The 18,986-nt window shown below is 41.2% G+C and overlaps 1 protein-coding gene across 1 annotated transcript; it reads right to left on the reverse strand.

The window, feature by feature from the left end:
* Positions 1-11,957: 11,957 nt before the first annotated feature.
* mogs (mannosyl-oligosaccharide glucosidase) lies at positions 11,958-18,985 on the reverse strand. The gene is made up of 5 exons (XM_088420527.1): positions 18,866-18,985; positions 17,318-17,681; positions 16,444-16,667; positions 16,166-16,359; positions 11,958-14,873 (listed from the first exon to the last, which is right to left on the reverse strand). The coding sequence occupies exons 2-5, from the start codon at positions 17,664-17,666 to the stop codon at positions 13,103-13,105; spliced, it is 2,538 nt and encodes an 845-aa protein (XP_088276653.1). The 5' UTR covers positions 17,667-17,681; positions 18,866-18,985; the 3' UTR covers positions 11,958-13,102.
* Between the last annotated feature and the right edge of the window lies 1 nt (position 18,986).

Here is an 18,986-nt window from a genome sequence, read left to right on the forward strand (position 1 = left end):
TGAAGATAGCGCTCCAGCGAACCTAACATTGATTCAAAGCTTCTCAACTGTGCTGCGGTTGTACAATACTTACCACTAACCACCACGCTCCTTAGCAAAAACTACTGAAAGACAATGCAAAAAAAAAAAAATCCATGCGACTAATGCTGAAAGGTGTTAATTATTTCAATGAGAATAATTCACACGTTAGCTGCTGAGTCTGAACAAAAGCTAAATGACCTTAAAGTACTGCATCTGAGACAAAAAAAAAAAACACAGAAAGATGTAATCAGCTACGCGCCGTCTTTGTGCAAAAAAACAGATTGACATGGAGAAATAATGAAGCTTGTGACTCACGCGGAATTAAATACAATACACACAATAATAGACATTCACTCAGATTGTGTCGTTTCTCTTAACGCCGAGAGGTAGACGAGGTACCGGCGCGTACAATGCTGTCCATTTTTGAAGGTGACATATGATAATAGCCTATAAGCTCTTTTGCCGCAGCGCTGACATTTTCCGGAACAAATGGCTTTCACCTCAGGTGTGCACTCTAAATCCGAGGGTCTGCAAGATGTTTGAGGAGGCTCCAAGTCCTCCCAAGTCTATTAAAACCAATCTGATCACTCAAGAGTTCAGATCACAGGAGGGCCGGGACCAGAACGGCAGTGTGGCTAACCTCGCTCGACTGCGTCCAAATGCCGCGGCGGAAAGTCGGGGTAATGGATTTATGTAATGTTAGCACTTACTGACATTCCAGTATAGTGTCAGGGTTGAGTCCATACCTGTGCATTAATGATAAATGGAAGCCTTTTGATTATTAATCCGCTGGCATCTGCTAGACCAAATGTTCCCTTTCCTTCAGGCAGCTTCTGTGATTTAATATTGGGAAAAAAAATAATAAATCAAAATGTATTGGCCAGGATGCAACACTTATTTCTTGAAAGCGTCTTTTGGCACCTGGACTAAAAGGGATATTTTCTGAAAGCAAAAAAAAAGCCTAAATTGTCTTTTGTCGGCGGCTTTCAAAATAATGAGATGACTTCTGTTAAAAATAAATAAATAAACACCTGTAGTGATGGTCTACATTTGAAATCAGGTATGTGTACTTTGAGTAGTTTCTGTCCTCCCAACACACTTGATTCAAATCATCGTCTTACCAGCAAGCTCAGCGGAAGCCTGATAACGACCCTGATCATTTGGACGACGGAAACATCAAAAACATAAAGGATGCAAGAGAAAATTGATCATTTCATTTTAAATGTGCTTCCACCACAATTAGTACAACCACGCGCCACACATTGTGTACATTTCGTTAGAGAACATAACGTGAAAACGCTGTGGGGAAAAAAATATGTATCTTAATTGGACGAGCTTAGTGAGTGGCAACGCAAGATGGCTGCCGGTGCTTCACATTAGCAGATTTGATTATTTTGTAGTCTGTGACATGATGATGACACTTTTAGACACAGCCAATGACTGGTCTCTAGCACCACCTAGTGTCTTGAGCAGAAACACAAGTCAACAAAGATTTTTCTATTTGCTGACATAGTTTGACCTCCGCTCAACAGAATGTTGCGAAAATCACAGAAAAATCAATGTCATAAATCCGAATAAAATACACCTCAAAAATTTTAATTATAATGGTTTTATATGATCCAAAATTTGGACAATATTATTTTTGTACACAAAATCTTGCACGTCCAGCTGCAATCACATAGACATGTCAGAATTGTTGCATTTTGAAATTTTACATGTTTTTAATCAGCAGCTGGAGATTTCAGCTCCCTAGACTTTAATTTTCCCATTGATTCTTTTATATCATAAAAAAAAAATCAAAGGAATTTCCATAATTTGTCACAATGCCACAAATGTTAATAATATGAACAATAAATAGAATCAATAAAATAAAGATAACAGAAAACAATAGAAATGAGAGTTTCACAGGAGTGCAATCATTATTTTCAGTGTGTTCTTGAAATCATTGATGAAATCATTGTACCTCTAATATTATTTTACAAAAATACCATGAATGAGAAAAAAAACAAAACAATCAGGAACAGCAGTTGTCAATCATCAACTGTGCAGCTACATTCGAATCTTGCTAGTGGTTTAAAAACTACATACTGCAGCACACTTTGACATTGACAGTCTGGCAAGTTGCCGTTCCTACTGATCACTTTATGAAAGAATGCTGACTCAAATGTGCTTGTTCATCCAGCAAACTCATCTCCGAGACCCAAATTTATGTGGAGAGATTTGGAGCAGAAGGAGAGTAGTATGTAACTAAGCACATTTTCAAATTCGTAAAAAAAAAAAATGTTATCAAAAATGTATGAAAACAGGTTGTTCATAATTGAGTTGAAATTTGTACTTATAACGTCTTCTGTGTTTATAATAGCTTTTCAACTGCAACAAAAAACAACAACAAAAAACCCACAGTATTTATTATACTCCGTAATCTTGATATTCGATTAGAAATTTTTGCAGGGCACCCAAATACCAAAAATACTCGATAGCTGCAGCCTTTCTGACTTCTCAAATCTGCAAATCTCATATTAAACACAAATTTATGATGATTTGTCATTACATAACCATTGTCTTGTTTTTTTTTATTGGTGCAACGTTCCATAAGATTTTCAAACTAGAGGGGTATGCTTTCTGCTCCAGAGGAAGGTAATTTTTATGATTTTTTTTTTTTTTTTCGCGCACTGTAAATGTAGACCCGTGTTATTTTAAGGCTCACTCCTGGACAGGGTGTGGGAGTTGCGCTTGCAGGTGGGTGCCTGCTTTACACTTGAAGAGGCAGTGAGGATTGACTTCCCTCAGGGATCTCTGCCTATGAAATGAACTACATTAAAAGTGCAATATTGTCTTGTGATGCTATCTTTTTTTTTTAATCGTTGTCCTCCAAAAGCAAAAAAAAAAAATCGGTGATATTGTGACTTGAAGCAACACGGGGCAAAAAAAACAAAACACTACGCTGTTGGACCTTCCGACTGACATGAAAGTGTCAAATATCAAAGGATGAAACGCCCGAGCGATCGTATGTTGATGGTGTGGCACGACGATGGGCAGCAACCAAACTATACTGAAACGAGGCATAATAATGAATCATAACGCATCTATTTTGAGTTCTACACCAACTCACTGCTATGGCTTCTATTTTTTGATGTACGTGCACTTTGTGAATCTGATATGTTCCTAATCAGAAGGAATTCGAGCAAGTCTGTTAGTGAAAATCAGTAGCCACTGCATGTCCAGCCTTGGATTTGCAAGAACATTCTAATTTTAGAGGGGAGGATGTCACAACTGCTTTATACATGGAAGATTTTTTTTTTTTCAGTTATTTGGGTAAAAGCTGCTACTTCCAAACAGGACCACATCATCATTTGATGTTTGCAATTTTATAACGACTAAACTGGCGCTGTAGTTCTTTGAATATTAGTCTTCGCCGTGCGGAATTAATTGTTCAGTGCCACTTTTGCGTCTTCAGTTCGTCGTTGCACGGACGCAGTCCGAATGAAAATAAATAGTGACGTCAAAATTGAAGATTGGAATTCATTTTAGTTGACAATTAAAGTAGTCTTTTTTTAAAATTCACATTAAACTCACTTTTAATCAGTATGCTGATTATGTTGGTGAAAGAGTGGTTAGCGCGTCTGCCTCACAGTTCAGAGTCCCGAGTTCAGTTCCAGTTCGCTCTGGAGAGTTTGCATGCTCTCCCCGAGCCCACCTGGGTTATCCTCGGGCACTCTGGCTTCCTCCCACGATCCAAAAACATGCATGGCAGGTGAATTGGACATATTAAATTGTCCTTAGGTGTGACTGGGTGCATGAATGGTTGTTTGTTACTTTGTGCCCTGCAATTGGCTGGCAACCAGTTCCGCCTACTGACGGAAGACAGCTGGGATAGGCACCAGCAAGCCAATAACCCTAGAGGATGGATAGATGCTGATTAGATTTGTTTTTATGCATTGGACTTCTTGTTTTTGAGTTGTTAGGGGCTGAAAAACAAAAGTCAATCACACCCAGGTGGACCTGATTGGTTGTCATTGTGTTTGGCGTAACTTTATAGGCTCCTGATGTGGGTGGTAGAGCAAATTCAGGAGCAAAAGGAAGACGTGAAAACGGAAGAGCATGTGAGAGTTGTTGGTCCGATAAATGGTCAATTTCACTTTAAAATAACTTCCCGATGGCACTTTTGAAAAAAGGAGTGTTTTGTAAGAAGGAGCTTGAATACGAAAGAAGTAGCTCTAGTTTAGCTTATCACATAAATGCAAAGTACCCAGCTGTGTCAGCATCCACAACTAACGATAGTGAAAACACACTAACATAGCGAGCCATAGCAAAGCTCTAAAGCAAATCTGTGACAGAACAGGGTGAAAATGGCAACATTCTTCCTGATGAGCCACATTAAAGGTTGCAGCCAGTACTCGGAACTCGTCTCCAATGTAAATGGTTACAATTGAATGTCTTAAAGTCCGTCAAAGAAAATAATTTACTGAAGCCATTTTTGTTTTCGTATAACGCCCCCACAGTAAAGAGAAAAGCTCTCGTGACCACCACAATCGCCGCACCGACAATAATTAAGATCATTATCTAAAAAATTGATAGTTTTATACCCCAAACTGTATCCATACATCCATCCATTTTCTATAGCCGCTTATCCCCACAGAGATCGCAGGCTTGCTGGCGCCTATCTCAGCTGGCTTCGGGCAGTAGGCGGAGGACACCCTGAACTGGTTGCCAGCCAATCGCAGGGCACACAGAGACGATCGACCAATCACGCGCCCAATCACACCTAAGGACAATTTAGTATGTCCAATTCACCTGCCACGCATGTTTTGGGGGAGTGGGAACAAGCCGGAGTGCCCAGAGAGAACACACGCGGGCTCGGGGAGAACATGCAAACTCCACACAGGAAGGCGGGAGCCAGGTGGATTTGAACCAGGATCTTTGAACTGTGAGGCGGACGTGCTAGTCACTGTTCCACCGAGTCGCCCCCAAACTGTATCCTTTTTAGAAAAAAAAAGCAATACAAATCTAATAACTACCTTTACAACGTTTTTACAAGTTATAGATTAGTCTAAAACTGAAAAAAAGAAAAACAAAGATTATTATTTTATTGAGATTAAACTTTACATGGCAAAACAAAACATTTTCCCTAGCTGTGGTCATCCGCACCCTCTTTATAATCGTCTGGGGGGGGGGGGGGGGGGGGGTGTCACTCCACTATTTGAGAAGAACTTTCTTATATCAATCTTAGTCTCTGTCACAGGAAGAAATGCATTCAGACAAAAGCAAAACTCTGAACTCTGAAATTTTTAGGTGATATTTCAAATGAGTTTCATTGGCTCAGTTACGTAATTACAGCCATTAGCGAGTCTCATCTTTTTTTAAATACTGCATCTGAACAGCACTAAAAATAAATCACAAGAATCTAACCCATGCCATTGTGGAAATAATTCATTTCAAAAAATAATTTGAGAAGGTTTTAGGAAATTCATTCATTTCAGGAACAACGCCGCCTGGATCCACAAGATCAATCAAATACCTCCATATCAGCTGAAAAACACATTAACATTTAGCCTTAAGTGTTTTTGAGGTAACCCCTTTTTATGTTTATGGATGCAAAGCTGATTTTTTGGGCGCAATCCTACAAAGTAAAAAAAAATAAAACACACGCACACACACATTCAGGGTTGCACAAGAAATCCATCCGCCTCCTCTGAACCGCATTGTGACATGTCTCACATAGAAATTTCACCCCTGAGGCGTGAGCTAAGGGAACATCTTCAATCTAAACCTGGATACAATGGGGCCTGTAAGACACCGCACAAAATGGATTGGGGGAGTTTTAAAAACCACAGAAACCTCTGCCGGAAACACGACTTTCTATAAATACAAGCTATTGGCCTCAGCTGCCAGATTTTCTCGCACACACACATATACATACTCTTTCTCCCGTGTGTGCGCGCGATGAGCTCCGCACAGTTACATATGCTCCACCGTCAATTCAAACGTCGGGCATAAATACGAAAAACGCAGGCGACGGAAGCGTGGTGCTTCGTTTGAAAGAATCCTCACATCTTGCGCTTCCTCCGAGAGTGGGAGTGGGTTAGGGAAGCCCGGTACCAGGCCCCGATGCTGCCGTTGCTTTTGCAGGTTTCCCGCTGCTTCCAAAAATAATGTTCGCGCTCGCCCACTACGGTCCCCAGCTGCCTGTGCTCTGTGGTTCCTACAATGGGGATGGGTGAGGATGGCACACACTGAGCGCTGCCATCTTGATTGCGGAATGCCCTTGGTGTTACTTGAAACGTGCCCCCGGACGCCTCCGCGCATGGCTCGCACCTTGCCCTTTTCTTTGCTGGATGCATTTTCCCAGCAGCGGCGGTAGCACAACTCTTGGACCCCATCCAGAGATTGCACCTGCTGTTACCTAACTGTGAGGCTGCAAATCCATGACACACAACACTGCGCTTGTCTTAATTTGGCTAATGGCAGATGTTTGAAGCACAAAATAGCTCAATTTGTGCTGGTGGAGGTGTGAAAAATGTAAAGGCTGGCGAACCGAAGGATTAGAGCCATATAGTATTTGGTACAACCGCTGTGCAATTCAAAACCACGGAGGATCACATTTTGACACCGTGGTTTGTTCGCATTAGGTGGAACAGGCAAAAAAGCTGATTTATGCGAGAAATCTGCTTCGGATGAGGTCTCCTTTACTGCCAAATTGGAATTAAAGAGTGCGAATGTTTAATCCAAAATAGTTACTTATCAACTAAACTTTATTTTTAGACCGCTTCAAGACAACCATTGTTGCACACAAAATGCTATAGATGAGGTAAAAAAATTGTCAAACGATGACAATAAATTAAAAGCATAACAACAGTAACAAGAACAGAACACTAAAACAATAGCGAGTCTCATGGCAAGTCAAAATCTTTATAATTTTAGTAGTTTTGATTAAACACAATATTAATACATTAGCACATTTTTTAATGGCGATTGATAGTGCACTAATGCTGGAAAAGCATATATATATATATATATATATATATATATATATATATATATATATATATATATATATATATATGAATTGCAAGCATTGTTAAAAACAAAAAAGAAAATAAGTGCAATAATTGAACATTATTTTGGTCAAAGTAGAAAAGGCGTAACACAGACAATATTAGCAAATATAGCTTCCAAAAATACAGGAAATAACCCAAAAACGTTCGCGTCGGCTGGTCAAGAAGAAGGGGTAGCAGCAGAAAAAGAGTAACAGGAAATTATTGACCTCATAAATTGTTAAAAGGCAGTTTCACTCTCAGGTTTTCCATGGAATATTGTTGAAGCACCATCTCTATGCGACTTTAAGCAAATTATTTTATGAGTAGTGTACATATAACATTGTTTATGCGTGAGCCACATGGTAATTGTTATTTGTTGTCCTTAAAAACATGCTAATGCTAATCGTGATTACTAACCAGTTAGCCTAGCCAAATTTTGTTGGTGTCTAAAAATTCAAGTACATAAATGAGTAGTTAAAGCCCCTCACTTAAATTCACGTTCAACTTTATTAGATTATACAAAAAAAAAATGTGTGGGGATGAATACTTAATTATTCAATGGAATACTTGAAAGGATTATTGATTTTAGAAAAATTCAAAAGTGACAGCCCGGTTGTAGAGGTTACAGGAGATTTTAGACTTACCTGAAATCTGAATATAGCAAACTTTGTGTGTAATGTTAACACTTCTGACATTGTTTTTTTTGATGATGTACCATGGCTATCATTGTGTTTTTGTTTTTATTGCATGTTAAATGAGTACTTTTGTAAAGTTTAGAAACACTGCACCAGTGCTTCAAAAAGCAAAAAACAATATAAATCAACTTTCAACAACTGTTCATTATTTTTTACAGTGTGTATACGGGTTACAGCTTAGTCTGAAACTGAAAAAAAAAACCAAGTTCAGCAAAATGCCTGAATAAAAAAAATGATCCATTCTTATTTTATTGCAATTACACTTCACATGACAAAAACAAAGCCTTTTCCCTGGGGTCATCCGCACCCCCCTGGCATCACCTTGCGCCCCCCCCCAGGTGGGCCCGTCCCACTATTTTAGAAGCGCTGCTCTAGACTGAAGCGTCAGCGGCCTGTGCACACGTCCCTAAACCTATGATCAGCGACAGGTTGCAAAAGTTTCCACACCCCAAGGGGTATCCCCCGTACCACCCAGCTACAAAAAAAAAAAAAGAATCAACAACTACACGCAATCATTATCGTGCAACGTGGGTCTAATTGCATGCAATGTTGACCGGCATAAGTTAATAGGTCTCCGTGTTGTGGTCTCTGACTCATCCAAGCACCCACACCGAGTTCTATTTGTTGCTCTTTCTCCCATGCAGCGACGCGTATGCAAAAACATGACTGCCGATAATTAGAGAACGCCTTCATCTTCATCAAGCGCGCCACTGTCGACACAGTCATTAGCGGGGATGGCGCAATGCAAACAGGTCCAAACAAATAGCCCGACGCGGCAGACACGCGAGGAAACAGATGAAGAATGTTAAGAGCTCGCAGCTAACAAAAGTAACTATGGAAACGGGCAGCTCTACATGGCACTAGCATCCACGGCTCTCTCCAGAAATAAAAAAAAATTGTTGGGCCAAGAGCGAATCAGGTAAAGACAAAAGATCCCGGGTGAACCTATTTATAGTGGGGCTTACATAACATACAATAGACCTATGTTGGCTCAGGCAAGTTTGCCGCTCGACAGCGAAGCCTCTGTGGGGCAAAGATTTCATAGAAAGCAAAAAGAAGAGAGAAAAAAAAAAACAGAGAGACGGAGCTGCGTGCACGACGGTGGCTAATGCAAGCAATGGAGGCAGGAAGGCTTGCTCATTTCCATGCCAAAGAGAAAATACAGTAATGTTGTCTGATTCAGAAAGCGCTCATGGCCGCCAGCTGCAAGCATTAAGTGCACATATAAATTGTGCAAAGCGCAAGAAGCCTTGTGTTTGTTTTTCCTGCAAAGGTGGCCGCAGCTTCACATCCCGTCAACGATATAGGCCTGAAAACCTTGTGAGAGCCCCCCCTCCCAAAAAAATACCCCCCCTTGAAAATTACAGCCTGCCACCGGATCTTCAACGTAAATTGATCATTAGCATAATTATCCACTTACGCTGCTTTAATTCTAAGTAGCTCTCCATTGTAAAGTAAAATGATAGCCATGCCGTACTATATTCCAAAAGCCTCTTCTGGTGAATGCCTTATTAATTAGCTCTATCATGCAATCGTACCTTTCAAATGTACTGTATGTCTCGATTAAAAAAAAAAAACAGCACAGTAAAGCAGAAGTGAAAGAAAATTGTTGCGACTTTTAAAATCGAATGAAAGTTGTCGTCACTTCAAAAAAAAGCTGATGGGAAAGCATTAAAAATCCTCTCCTCCTCTGACGTGTGCATTATTAATTACAGTAGCTCCCTCTAGCAAACATATTGAGGAAATACATTCACGCTAAAGTGAGTTCCAAGTGCTTTTTTTTTATACGTACATTTAATGTAAATACACATCTTAAAAAAAGTGTATAATAAATGAAATCAAAATAACATCATAAAGTAAAATTGTAATAAACACTTTAATGACTGAATTCAAAACAAATTGCAATTGGAATTAAAATATTGACAAATAACATTGAAAACAACTTGTTTCTGTCGGTTCAGTAATTAAAAAAAATAGGAACAGCATTAACAGTACTAATTTGTTTGAATTAAATTTCAGTTAAAAATATTACGTACTGCACCCATTAAATTGAAATGTAAAACATAAAATGAAATTAACAACTTTAAAAAAACAACATTAGTATTAAAGTAATACTATTAATAATCTGAAGTCATTTTAAAAGGGAATTCATGTAAATCTTAAAGTAATAACATTAATAATCTGGAGCTATGTAAATTTAAAAAAATCAAGTGAAAACGCTTACTCACAATAATATATTCTATGTGCCCCACTAGTATAAATATAAAATTCAGATTAATATTGTGATAGTGGATAGTAAAATCTAACTGTTTTTATCCATCTCAGAAAGCGGTAAATACATTACTAATACGTTTTATTTATGTTATTTAATTGTATACATATCTATTTTTAATATGTATATACAATTTTGATGTTTTTACCTGGGATTTAACACGCATTAGCTAATTATCATAGGTTTGGATTGCCCGCCATACGCCGATTTCGGCTTACGATCCCAACCCCAGAATGGATTAATTTCATATAGTGGGGGTTTCTGAAAATTTTGGAATATTTACGCATGGGCAGGACGTTATCACTATTTCACAGGATTCAAACGCAACACACGGGTGTATTTCCTGTAACGGGAAATCTGCACAATGATGACATTTTCATTACTGAGACCAACGTATTGGTATTCTCTTTCAATTAAGAGTAGTGAGAGATTATCAAATATGAATATTTCCTATAGACAATGACAATGTTGAAATGATATGCAAATGACAGCATTCTGACTCATCTATTTATTATGCAGTCACATTAGTTAGCTCTGATGCTGTTTGCCTATTATCCCATCATCGCACTGGGGAAAAGGGTCTTGGGTGAGGGGGATGGATGGCACACTGAGTGCCTTAGTCACACTCATTGTCTACACCCTCAAAGAAATACATGCATTTTGGAGCCGCATAAAAGGGAACGTTGAATCCATTTCCTCTGCGAGACACTGCAAAAGGCACAGGATATGCCTCATCTGCGTTAAAACGCTTTACTTCCGACTTGGCTCTTCCGAGGTCAAAGGTCAAATGGCAGACAAACCGCCGTCCGCGAAACACGTTGAAAGCGGGCACCTTGGTGTGACTGCTGGATGGAAGCTACCATTTCCTGGCTGGCAACCTCGCTTTCAGTCTCTGGAAGTTGGAGTCGGGTGCGTGGCCGCCATCGCCGCCCCCCCGCCCGCTGCCTTTTATTTGATGTGTCAAAGTATTAATGAGAATGCGGATGTAAGTCATAATGTCACAAAAGTCATTTTTGTGTGTCCTTTGATGTCAGCTAATTAAGTAGTAAACCCTCACAACAACCGCGCTCCATGGAAACCAGGCAAAAAAAATAAAAAAAGGTGCTTAAAAACTGACGCCACCTGGAGGCCATCCAATGAACAGTCACAAAAGAGAGCGTTTGCGGCTAAGGCAGTGTTTCTCAAATAATGGGGCAGGCCCCCCTGGGGGGGGGCGCAGATGACCACTTTTCAGCCACTTTGATGCACTCGGGTTTTTTTCTGCTTAGACAAACCTTTAACCTGTATAAATGCTATTTTAAAAAGTACATAACAGCAGTTTGGGGAGTAATGTATTACAAAAGTAATGCAATTGCTGTAATGTATTACTTTTTGCTGAAAAGAGGCAGTGTAAGGCATTACACACAAAAACTAATAATATTTTACCTGGTATTAAAGACAGTACTGCGTGTTAAATTATGATATATAACCCCCCCCCCAAAAAAAAAAAAAAAAAAATCCTATTCATGTTTAATAATTGAAGCAGTTGATAACATGAATGCAGTTCATTTGGCTGCCGTGAGATGGCAGTGGTGTATTGTTCCTATGTAGAGAACTTTGTATTGGTCGTTTTATTTGTACATTTTTGGATGTATGCAAAGTTGGCATGTATCTGCTATTTGTTGCACCCGTTTTGGCTCCTATTCCATCCCTTGGCTCCAATTGGTAGGGATGACAAAATCGAAACAATGTTTTGGTGCGTATCGAAACCCAAACGGAACTGAGAAAAAAAGAATGATGTGCATGTTTCATTACGCCAATTCTTTTGAAACAAGTAAATATGATCCATTTTCCAAAACTGAATAATAAAATCATACCGTTACACCGCGTGATTACTCCTATTAAACCTATATGTGAAGGAAATGTGTGTTTCTCATTGATTCAAGGAATCTGTTATTGGTGTTTTTTCCTTTATTGTCAATTTTCAAATGAATTTGGAATATTTTTAAAATGAAAATAAAAATACAGAGCAAAAAAAAAAAAAAAAAACCCCAACAAATCCAACCTCAATATATATAGGCTACTCCATATGTAAAATAGTCATGCTGTCCTTACTGGTAAGTTGGCAAGTGACACTGTTGTTTGAAAGTGATATTTCACATTCAACCACCAGATGTCACTGTGGGAGATTTCGAACGTTCCAAAAGATCGATTCTTTTTCTGAATCATCCATCCATTATCTGTAGCCGCTTATCCTTACAAGGGTCGCTGGCCTGCTGGTGAATGTCCCAGCAGTCAATTCCCTTCGGGTTTCCGTGGAGATATGCTGCTGTTGCATGTTCCTGTTTCTGCTGACTTACGTATACTCTGCTGGTGACTTTTCTCTCGTATGTACGATGTACCTTCGAGTAGAGCTGTTCATTTGGCTCTCATTTCGCTGTTTCTTCTGGGTCAACAGGTGCTTGTCAGTTCTAACAACACCGTTTTCCACATCAACCGTCAGGGCGGGAGGAGGTCCGTGCCGTTGCTGTTAGTCGCCGGATGCCTTCTCAAGTACTCCGCTTTCAACTGACCATTCCAGGTGTGCAGAATCAAACGGCGGACTCTCGGACCCACGCCGCTCCCCCGGCGCCGGAACCCGGAAGTTGTGCTCGCAATACTGAAATATGGACTCGTTATGGCAGGGTGGAATTAAATCTCTTTGCGGCAAGAGTACACTACGCCAATCAATCAAATTTGGTCATTCATAATTAAGTTGCCAGCGTGTTATTTCAGAATGTTTAATTATTTTTCCACCAAGCAAAAAATGTATTTTTATCCGAATACATGAATTTTGACTTGAATTTTCTGTGGTTTAAGCGGAGACCAAAAATACTCGATGGCTGCATACCTGGGGGTAACACACAATTTATGCAAACATAATGTCAAAATCACCATTCGTTGTTTTGAAACAATGCTGATATGATTGACGTTAAAAGTCAAATCCCGATTCCCACCAGTCAAAACGCAGGTCGCTCATTCAAAACGCGTTTGCGTTTTACATCAAATGAATTAAAATCTGTTTTCTTTCCTCAGTCACATTTTCTGATGCTTTAATATTAGTACTGTTCAGCCATCATCAATAAAGTGAGGGATGACCAACCGGTGAAGGGGTGGCTTCTTTGACCCCTACCATTGAGGTCATTGTACTGTTCCCAAATATAACCAGTTTCAGCATACTGTCTGTAGACGTTATTGACAATGTTAGTCCTGAGCTCCTCATACAGAGTAGCTGCCCGCTCTTGATACGGCCCGGGTATATTGCTGTAGTGGTGGAGGGCCTTCACCGCCAGGTAGTTGATATTGAGCCACACCGGTCCTCTCCAATAGGGAGCGTCATGTTCCGTGTTTCGCTTCATGTACAAGGGATCGGTTATGGAGAGGGAGCGCAAGCCGTAAGGCGTCCACAGCTTATCGGGATCTTTCATAACTTGAAGAATGTGCTCCAATTTGTCCGAGTCCGGCTGAAGAACGTGCAGCAAGAAGGGAAACAAGCTGACGTAACCCAGAGCGTTGACATACTGGGGTTTGGGAGCCTTGCGAACAAAACGAACCTGTCTGGTGACGGGCAGCTGGTGGCGGGGTTGCCCTGGCGGCATGTAGATCTCCTGTTGCAAGGATACATGCTGAGTGTGGTTACCGTAGTCGCTGTAAGCGCGAAGTTGTTCGGACCAGTGGAGCTCGTTGAGAAGATTGTTGTCCGTCAGCGCTCGGTGGGTGAATTCGTATTCCTGGTGCCGTTCGCCTACGAGCTGAGCTATCTGAGCCATGACGCCCGAGGCCAGCGCCATCCAACAGTAAAGGTCCACGTGGCGCTCTTGCCACGAAGGGTGCGAGGCCCGCGGGTAGTCATCCAGGCCCGAGGTCAAGGTTTTGGGATTGAGGAACAGATTGGAGTCGATGTCGCGCCCGCGCCAGCGATACGAGTTAGGCAGCGGCCCTGTCTGCGTGGTGTTGTACCACCCGAACCAGGTCTGCAGTCTGGGGTACGATCGTCTGAGGAAAGTCAGGGTCGGCTGCGCCTCCGGGCTGTCCGGATTGAACAGAAACTGCTCGATCAGTTCCTGAAGCGCTAAAAAGAACGTCGGCGGGTTCGCGTTCTCGTTCCGTTGAACGACATACTCGGCGGGGACCTTGCTGCGAGCCTCGTCTCCGAGGATCAGCTCGCGGGGGATCCAGCCTTCCACGTTCATCAAGTCTATCCAAGAGGAGATGGCTTCTCTCGTCACCTGGGGGTCCCACTTACTCAGCAGCAGCTGGTGAAAGCCCTCGTCCCAAAGGAAACCTCGCGGGAAGAAGGAGCGCGACGGGACGGCGGTGAACAAGGCGCCCTCGGGGTAGAGGATCGGGTGTTCGTTGTAGACGGACTGAACCACCGACCGGCCGTGGAAGTAGCCCATCCCGCCCAGCAAGTTGCTGAGCGCGGCCTTGCCAAACTTGACGTGCGCCCGACTGTAACCTTTACTCTCCAGCCCAAACGTCTTCTCAAATCTGCTATCGAACTCTGCCTTCTTCTTCTCCAGCTCTTCGGTCATAATGGGGCCCGCCAGCTGCTCGTGGCGGTTGCGGAAGCTGGCCGACTCGAAGAGCACTTCTATTTGAAAGGGAGTCTCCACGGTGACCTGGTGGACCACAAAGTCGCTCTCTTTCCTGGAGTCAGAGGGGTTCTTCTCTTGGTAAGTATCATGCGGGGGCTTAAAGACGTCCACTGCAAAGTAATGCCTCTTTTCCCCGGACGGGGGCTTGAAGACAAACCTGCGGTTCAGACTGCGCTTTACAATGTCAGTCAGCTTCTCCAAACCAGGAGCACGAGTCTGAAGGTAGTTGTAACTGGAAAGGCAGGAAACTATTGATTAGATCTCTCTGCACAGACTAGAGATAGACCTATGTTTTTTTTTTAGGGTCGATGATCAGAGGTCAACAAGGCCGATATTTGGAGCAGAGATTAAATTTCAAAACATGGAATAATAGAGGCACTAAAATGAAATAGTGTTCCCTCTCTACATTGCTGTTCGGTTGTTGCAGATTCACTCCATCGCGTATTTTCATTTGGTAGGGCTGATGCTATATTGTAGCCCCCTCCTTCATCTAAGTTGCCCATCAATGCTTTATAAGATGATGTGATGCTCCTCTGCAGGCTTCACTAAACGTTGGAATATTTGAGATTGGTTTCAGGGGTCTCGTATGTCAGCGTCCCCGCATCCTAGATGCATCATCTTCGACAGGGACGCATACTTTGAAATCAACGTTCATCCTTCGGATGCAATGCTTTTTGACATCAAAATATTCATCATCATCCATTTGCTCTTCAGCAAAATTCGACCACTTTTTCGACAACTTGGTCCGCCATGTTGGTTTTGATCTCACAGGTCACATTGTCTCCTTTTTACCCAAAATCTCGTTGTTGTGAGATTTCATCTGGAGGATCCAGACAATGAAAAATGCCTACTAAAAATTTCTATCTTTAGGCCCAAAACAACATCATCCCTGCATTTTTTTTTTTTTTTTTTTAGTATCAGTGACATGTCAAATAACACACAAAACACTTTGGAAGATTGAGAAGATGAACAAAACAGACAATTTGAAGCTAAACAAAAAACACACAATGTAAAATGCGAACTTTTCGACCAATACGGACTACGATATGTCAGCGCTCAGGTCAGATGATAACCGATGCTACATGTAAGTTCATTCAATTATTTTAATAAATTTTATTCTGTCGTTTGTTTCTTTTATGCAGCTTGAACCTTCGACTTACTTTGTCCTCAAAACATTTCTGTTGGGACCCATAGCTTTTTTTTTTTTTTTTTTTTTTTTTTTTTTAGAACTGTAAGTCCCGGGGCCCCAACAGTTTCCAGAGGTAAAATAAGCACTGTGATTTTAAATGCAGGCCATTTGCATCCATCTTTCACTACTTGCATTGTTCGGCATCAGTTGTGAGGGCTTCAGATACTGCTGGCAGTATGAAAAAAGGCGAAAACACCTGCTGTGGTTTGCCATCAAATGGTTGGACCGATGAAACTCTCCCCCAAGCAAATTGCAGAGGATTTTTTTTTTTCAACAGTTGTTCATAAAATTGCATGGTATAATTTCTCATCCTACCTTGTGAATTCAATACTTACCAGGCATATTTAGGACTTGTCACATTCCCAGTAATTGGTTTTCGGAACGTAATCTTGAAATCACCAAGCTCTTCGGAGAAACCCGTGATGGAGGCGAGCCGGTTTTTCTCCTCCACGTGAGGCGTCAGTAAGCCTTGGGTATCTGCCGCGGCGTAGAACATCAAGGAGATGACTGGCGCCTTGGCGGCAGAACTCTGATGGGTAAAAAGAAAAACAACGATCGGTTCCTTCGTTGCGTTGCTGTGGAAACACTGTCAAAATAGAAGGTTTCTAATCACGTGTTGCTTAGCGGTGATCCTCCAGGTCCAGTCTCCGCCGTGAGACCCCCCGACCCTCTTGACAAACTCGGTGGTGAGAGTGAATTTGTTGTCTCGGATCTCCTGGACGCCGAAACTGAGGCCGTCGTGCATTAACCAGCCGTAACCTTGCAAGCGATCGTCCTGCTCGCAGGTGTGCCTCAGGTTCACGTCCATGTCGGAAGACTGAGTCATCCACATCATACCTGATGGTGCAGACAGAGGAAGCATAGATGGTAGGTGAGCACTCGGTAGTGAGATGTGCCGATCCCAATTGCGTGGATCTGCTGTATATTTCCTCATTCATTTATGAGGGGTGACATTGGTGATATGATCTGATTGATTTAACATATTAGAACAAATTAAAAAAAAAAAAATAGATTGATTCGATTTATTGAACATATTAACATGACAAAAATGAAAAAAAGACTCATCAATAGGTATTAAAATTCAGCACAATTGACATGTTCAAAGGGAGTATGAAGATGTTTATCGGGTTCTAGCCCTTGTTTGTTATATTTGTCATTTCATATTTAGACATCAGGTTAATTGTGTGCAGTAAAGAAATGTATCAAAAAATATAACAAAAAAATACATTCATGTTATTGTTCTCATGTATCAAGATCATAGCTAGATAGACAGACAGACAGACAGACAGAGATAGATAGATAGATAGATAGATAGATAGATAGATAGATAGATAGATAGATAGATAGATAGATAGATAGATAGATAGATAGATAGATAGATAGATAGATAGATAGATAGATAGATAGATAGATAGATAGATAGATAGATAGATAGATAGATAGATAAACATATGTTCATACAGACAATTATTCCATCAGATGCCTACCTGTTACAATTGACCTTGGACTCCTTGTTTTCATGCCAAAGTAGACCTGAGGCCTGTAGGAACCCCAGAACCTGTCCGGGGAGACCTGGGCGCTACTGGAATTGGCATCCAGGACAGGAGGCGCCGGGTGCAACATCACCACTTGCTTGGCCAGCCTAGCACGCATATAAAGGGCGTAGAAGAACCAGATGAGGCTGACCACGCAGAGGCTGATGGAGATGTTGATGAAGAGTTTGCCAATGTCCATTTTCTTCTTCTTTTCCTTGCGGTGAAACCCAGGGGGATCATCTTTTCCAAGAAGGGGCGGGCCTGCCTCTCCGGTCACTACCCTCTTTCGCTGCCTTGCCATCCTGCCCTTGTCAACCTGCGCGTGAGGGGAGCATACAAGCTCAATGGTACAGACTAAACAGCGTAATCCATTATTTATCTTCTTTTTTTTTTTTAACTAGAATTTCTTTGCATGTGCCTATGCCAAAGCAGTGATGAAACTACTCTCAAACTATTGCAAATCTAATGCATAACTTCATTGATTATCCTTATGCAATATTAATGACAAAGGCAAATAACAGACAGAGGGCAACTTTGCTGGAAATTAACTTTCACAGTGATAGTACCGCACGACTGCCGCTAGGGGGCTTACTGCACAAAAACGTGGCAGGTGACGGAACTACTGTCCCACCACTACGACACAACACCAACCAATATTGCTTAGTATTAAATCATGATCTACATATGGAAATAATTAACAGCAATCAATAATATTTCTATGTTATTCAGGATTTACAAAAAATGAAACTGGGTCAATTGATTTGATCCATGTTTGTGACTTCAAAATAGAGTAAGAAAGAAAAAAGTCACAGTAAGTTTTTACTGTTACAGAAAAACGGAAATATAATGTGGCACATCCTTTCGTGATACAAAGTAACCTATATCGTGTATTTTAAATCGCCCAAGACGATTATTTTCTATATTTTATGGTTAATACATTCTTGGAATGGCTCAAGACTTGCTCAATCAACGACCATTAAGGGAAATGGGGAGGGCAAAAAAGGAATTAAGACATTTCGGCAAGGTTCGAAATTTCTCATTACAGTTATCTCGGGATGTAATTTTTTCATGTTACTATTATTGAATGAAGAGTTTTCCAAGCCCCTTCCAATCGAACACTTTTTCTTTTGGAGCAACTTTAACATTTTCAACATATACTGGAGATTTGACCACATCCCTTCTTCACGTTGCTAATTCTTAGGTCTAGTGGTGATATAGATCATGTGAAACATTTTTTTAAGGCGATGGACAATTTCTAATCTTTCGGTTCGTGCCCCGATTAAAAATACCTTGCACATGAACTATTTCGGTCTCAGCACACGTCAGTCTGCAAATGCAACGTTGCATTCATGCCGCCTGCTGCTGGACGTGCTCGGCAGATAATGAGTATTTTATGTATATAATAGTACGCTCGGTTCGTATGTCCGGCAGAAAAAAGTGTTAAAGTACTTAAGGACAGTAGAAATGTAGAAGGAAGGAATGCTCATAATGAATATTTACCCAGCCGTCAAAAGGTTCAGTTCATTCTCCGACGCTTGTTTGGCTCGCGACTTCCGCGTTTAGGTCCCAGTCTGATGACGCAGTTGCCAAGCCTAAATGTGAAGTCTCCCGCGCATCAACA

The sequence above is a fragment of the Hippichthys cyanospilos genome, chromosome 7, assembly GCF_059441005.1.
Source record: "Hippichthys cyanospilos isolate Australia breed blue-spotted pipefish chromosome 7, RoL_Hcya_1.0, whole genome shotgun sequence".
In the NCBI taxonomy this organism is placed as follows: Eukaryota; Metazoa; Chordata; class Actinopteri; order Syngnathiformes; family Syngnathidae; genus Hippichthys; species Hippichthys cyanospilos.

Bases quoted from the DNA above. Each gene is read 5' to 3' on its own strand.
- mogs (XM_088420527.1), bottom strand. From the start codon at position 17,666: ATGGCAAGGCAGCGAAAGAGGGTAGTGACCGGAGAGGCAGGCCCGCCC. The intron at 16,668-17,317 runs GTAGGCATCTGA...CTGCACCATCAG, and splicing joins TCCAAGGTCAATTGTAACAG to GTATGATGTGGATGACTCAG. The intron at 14,874-16,165 runs GTAAGTATTGAA...CTGCCTTTCCAG, and splicing joins ACAAGTCCTAAATATGCCTG to TTACAACTACCTTCAGACTC.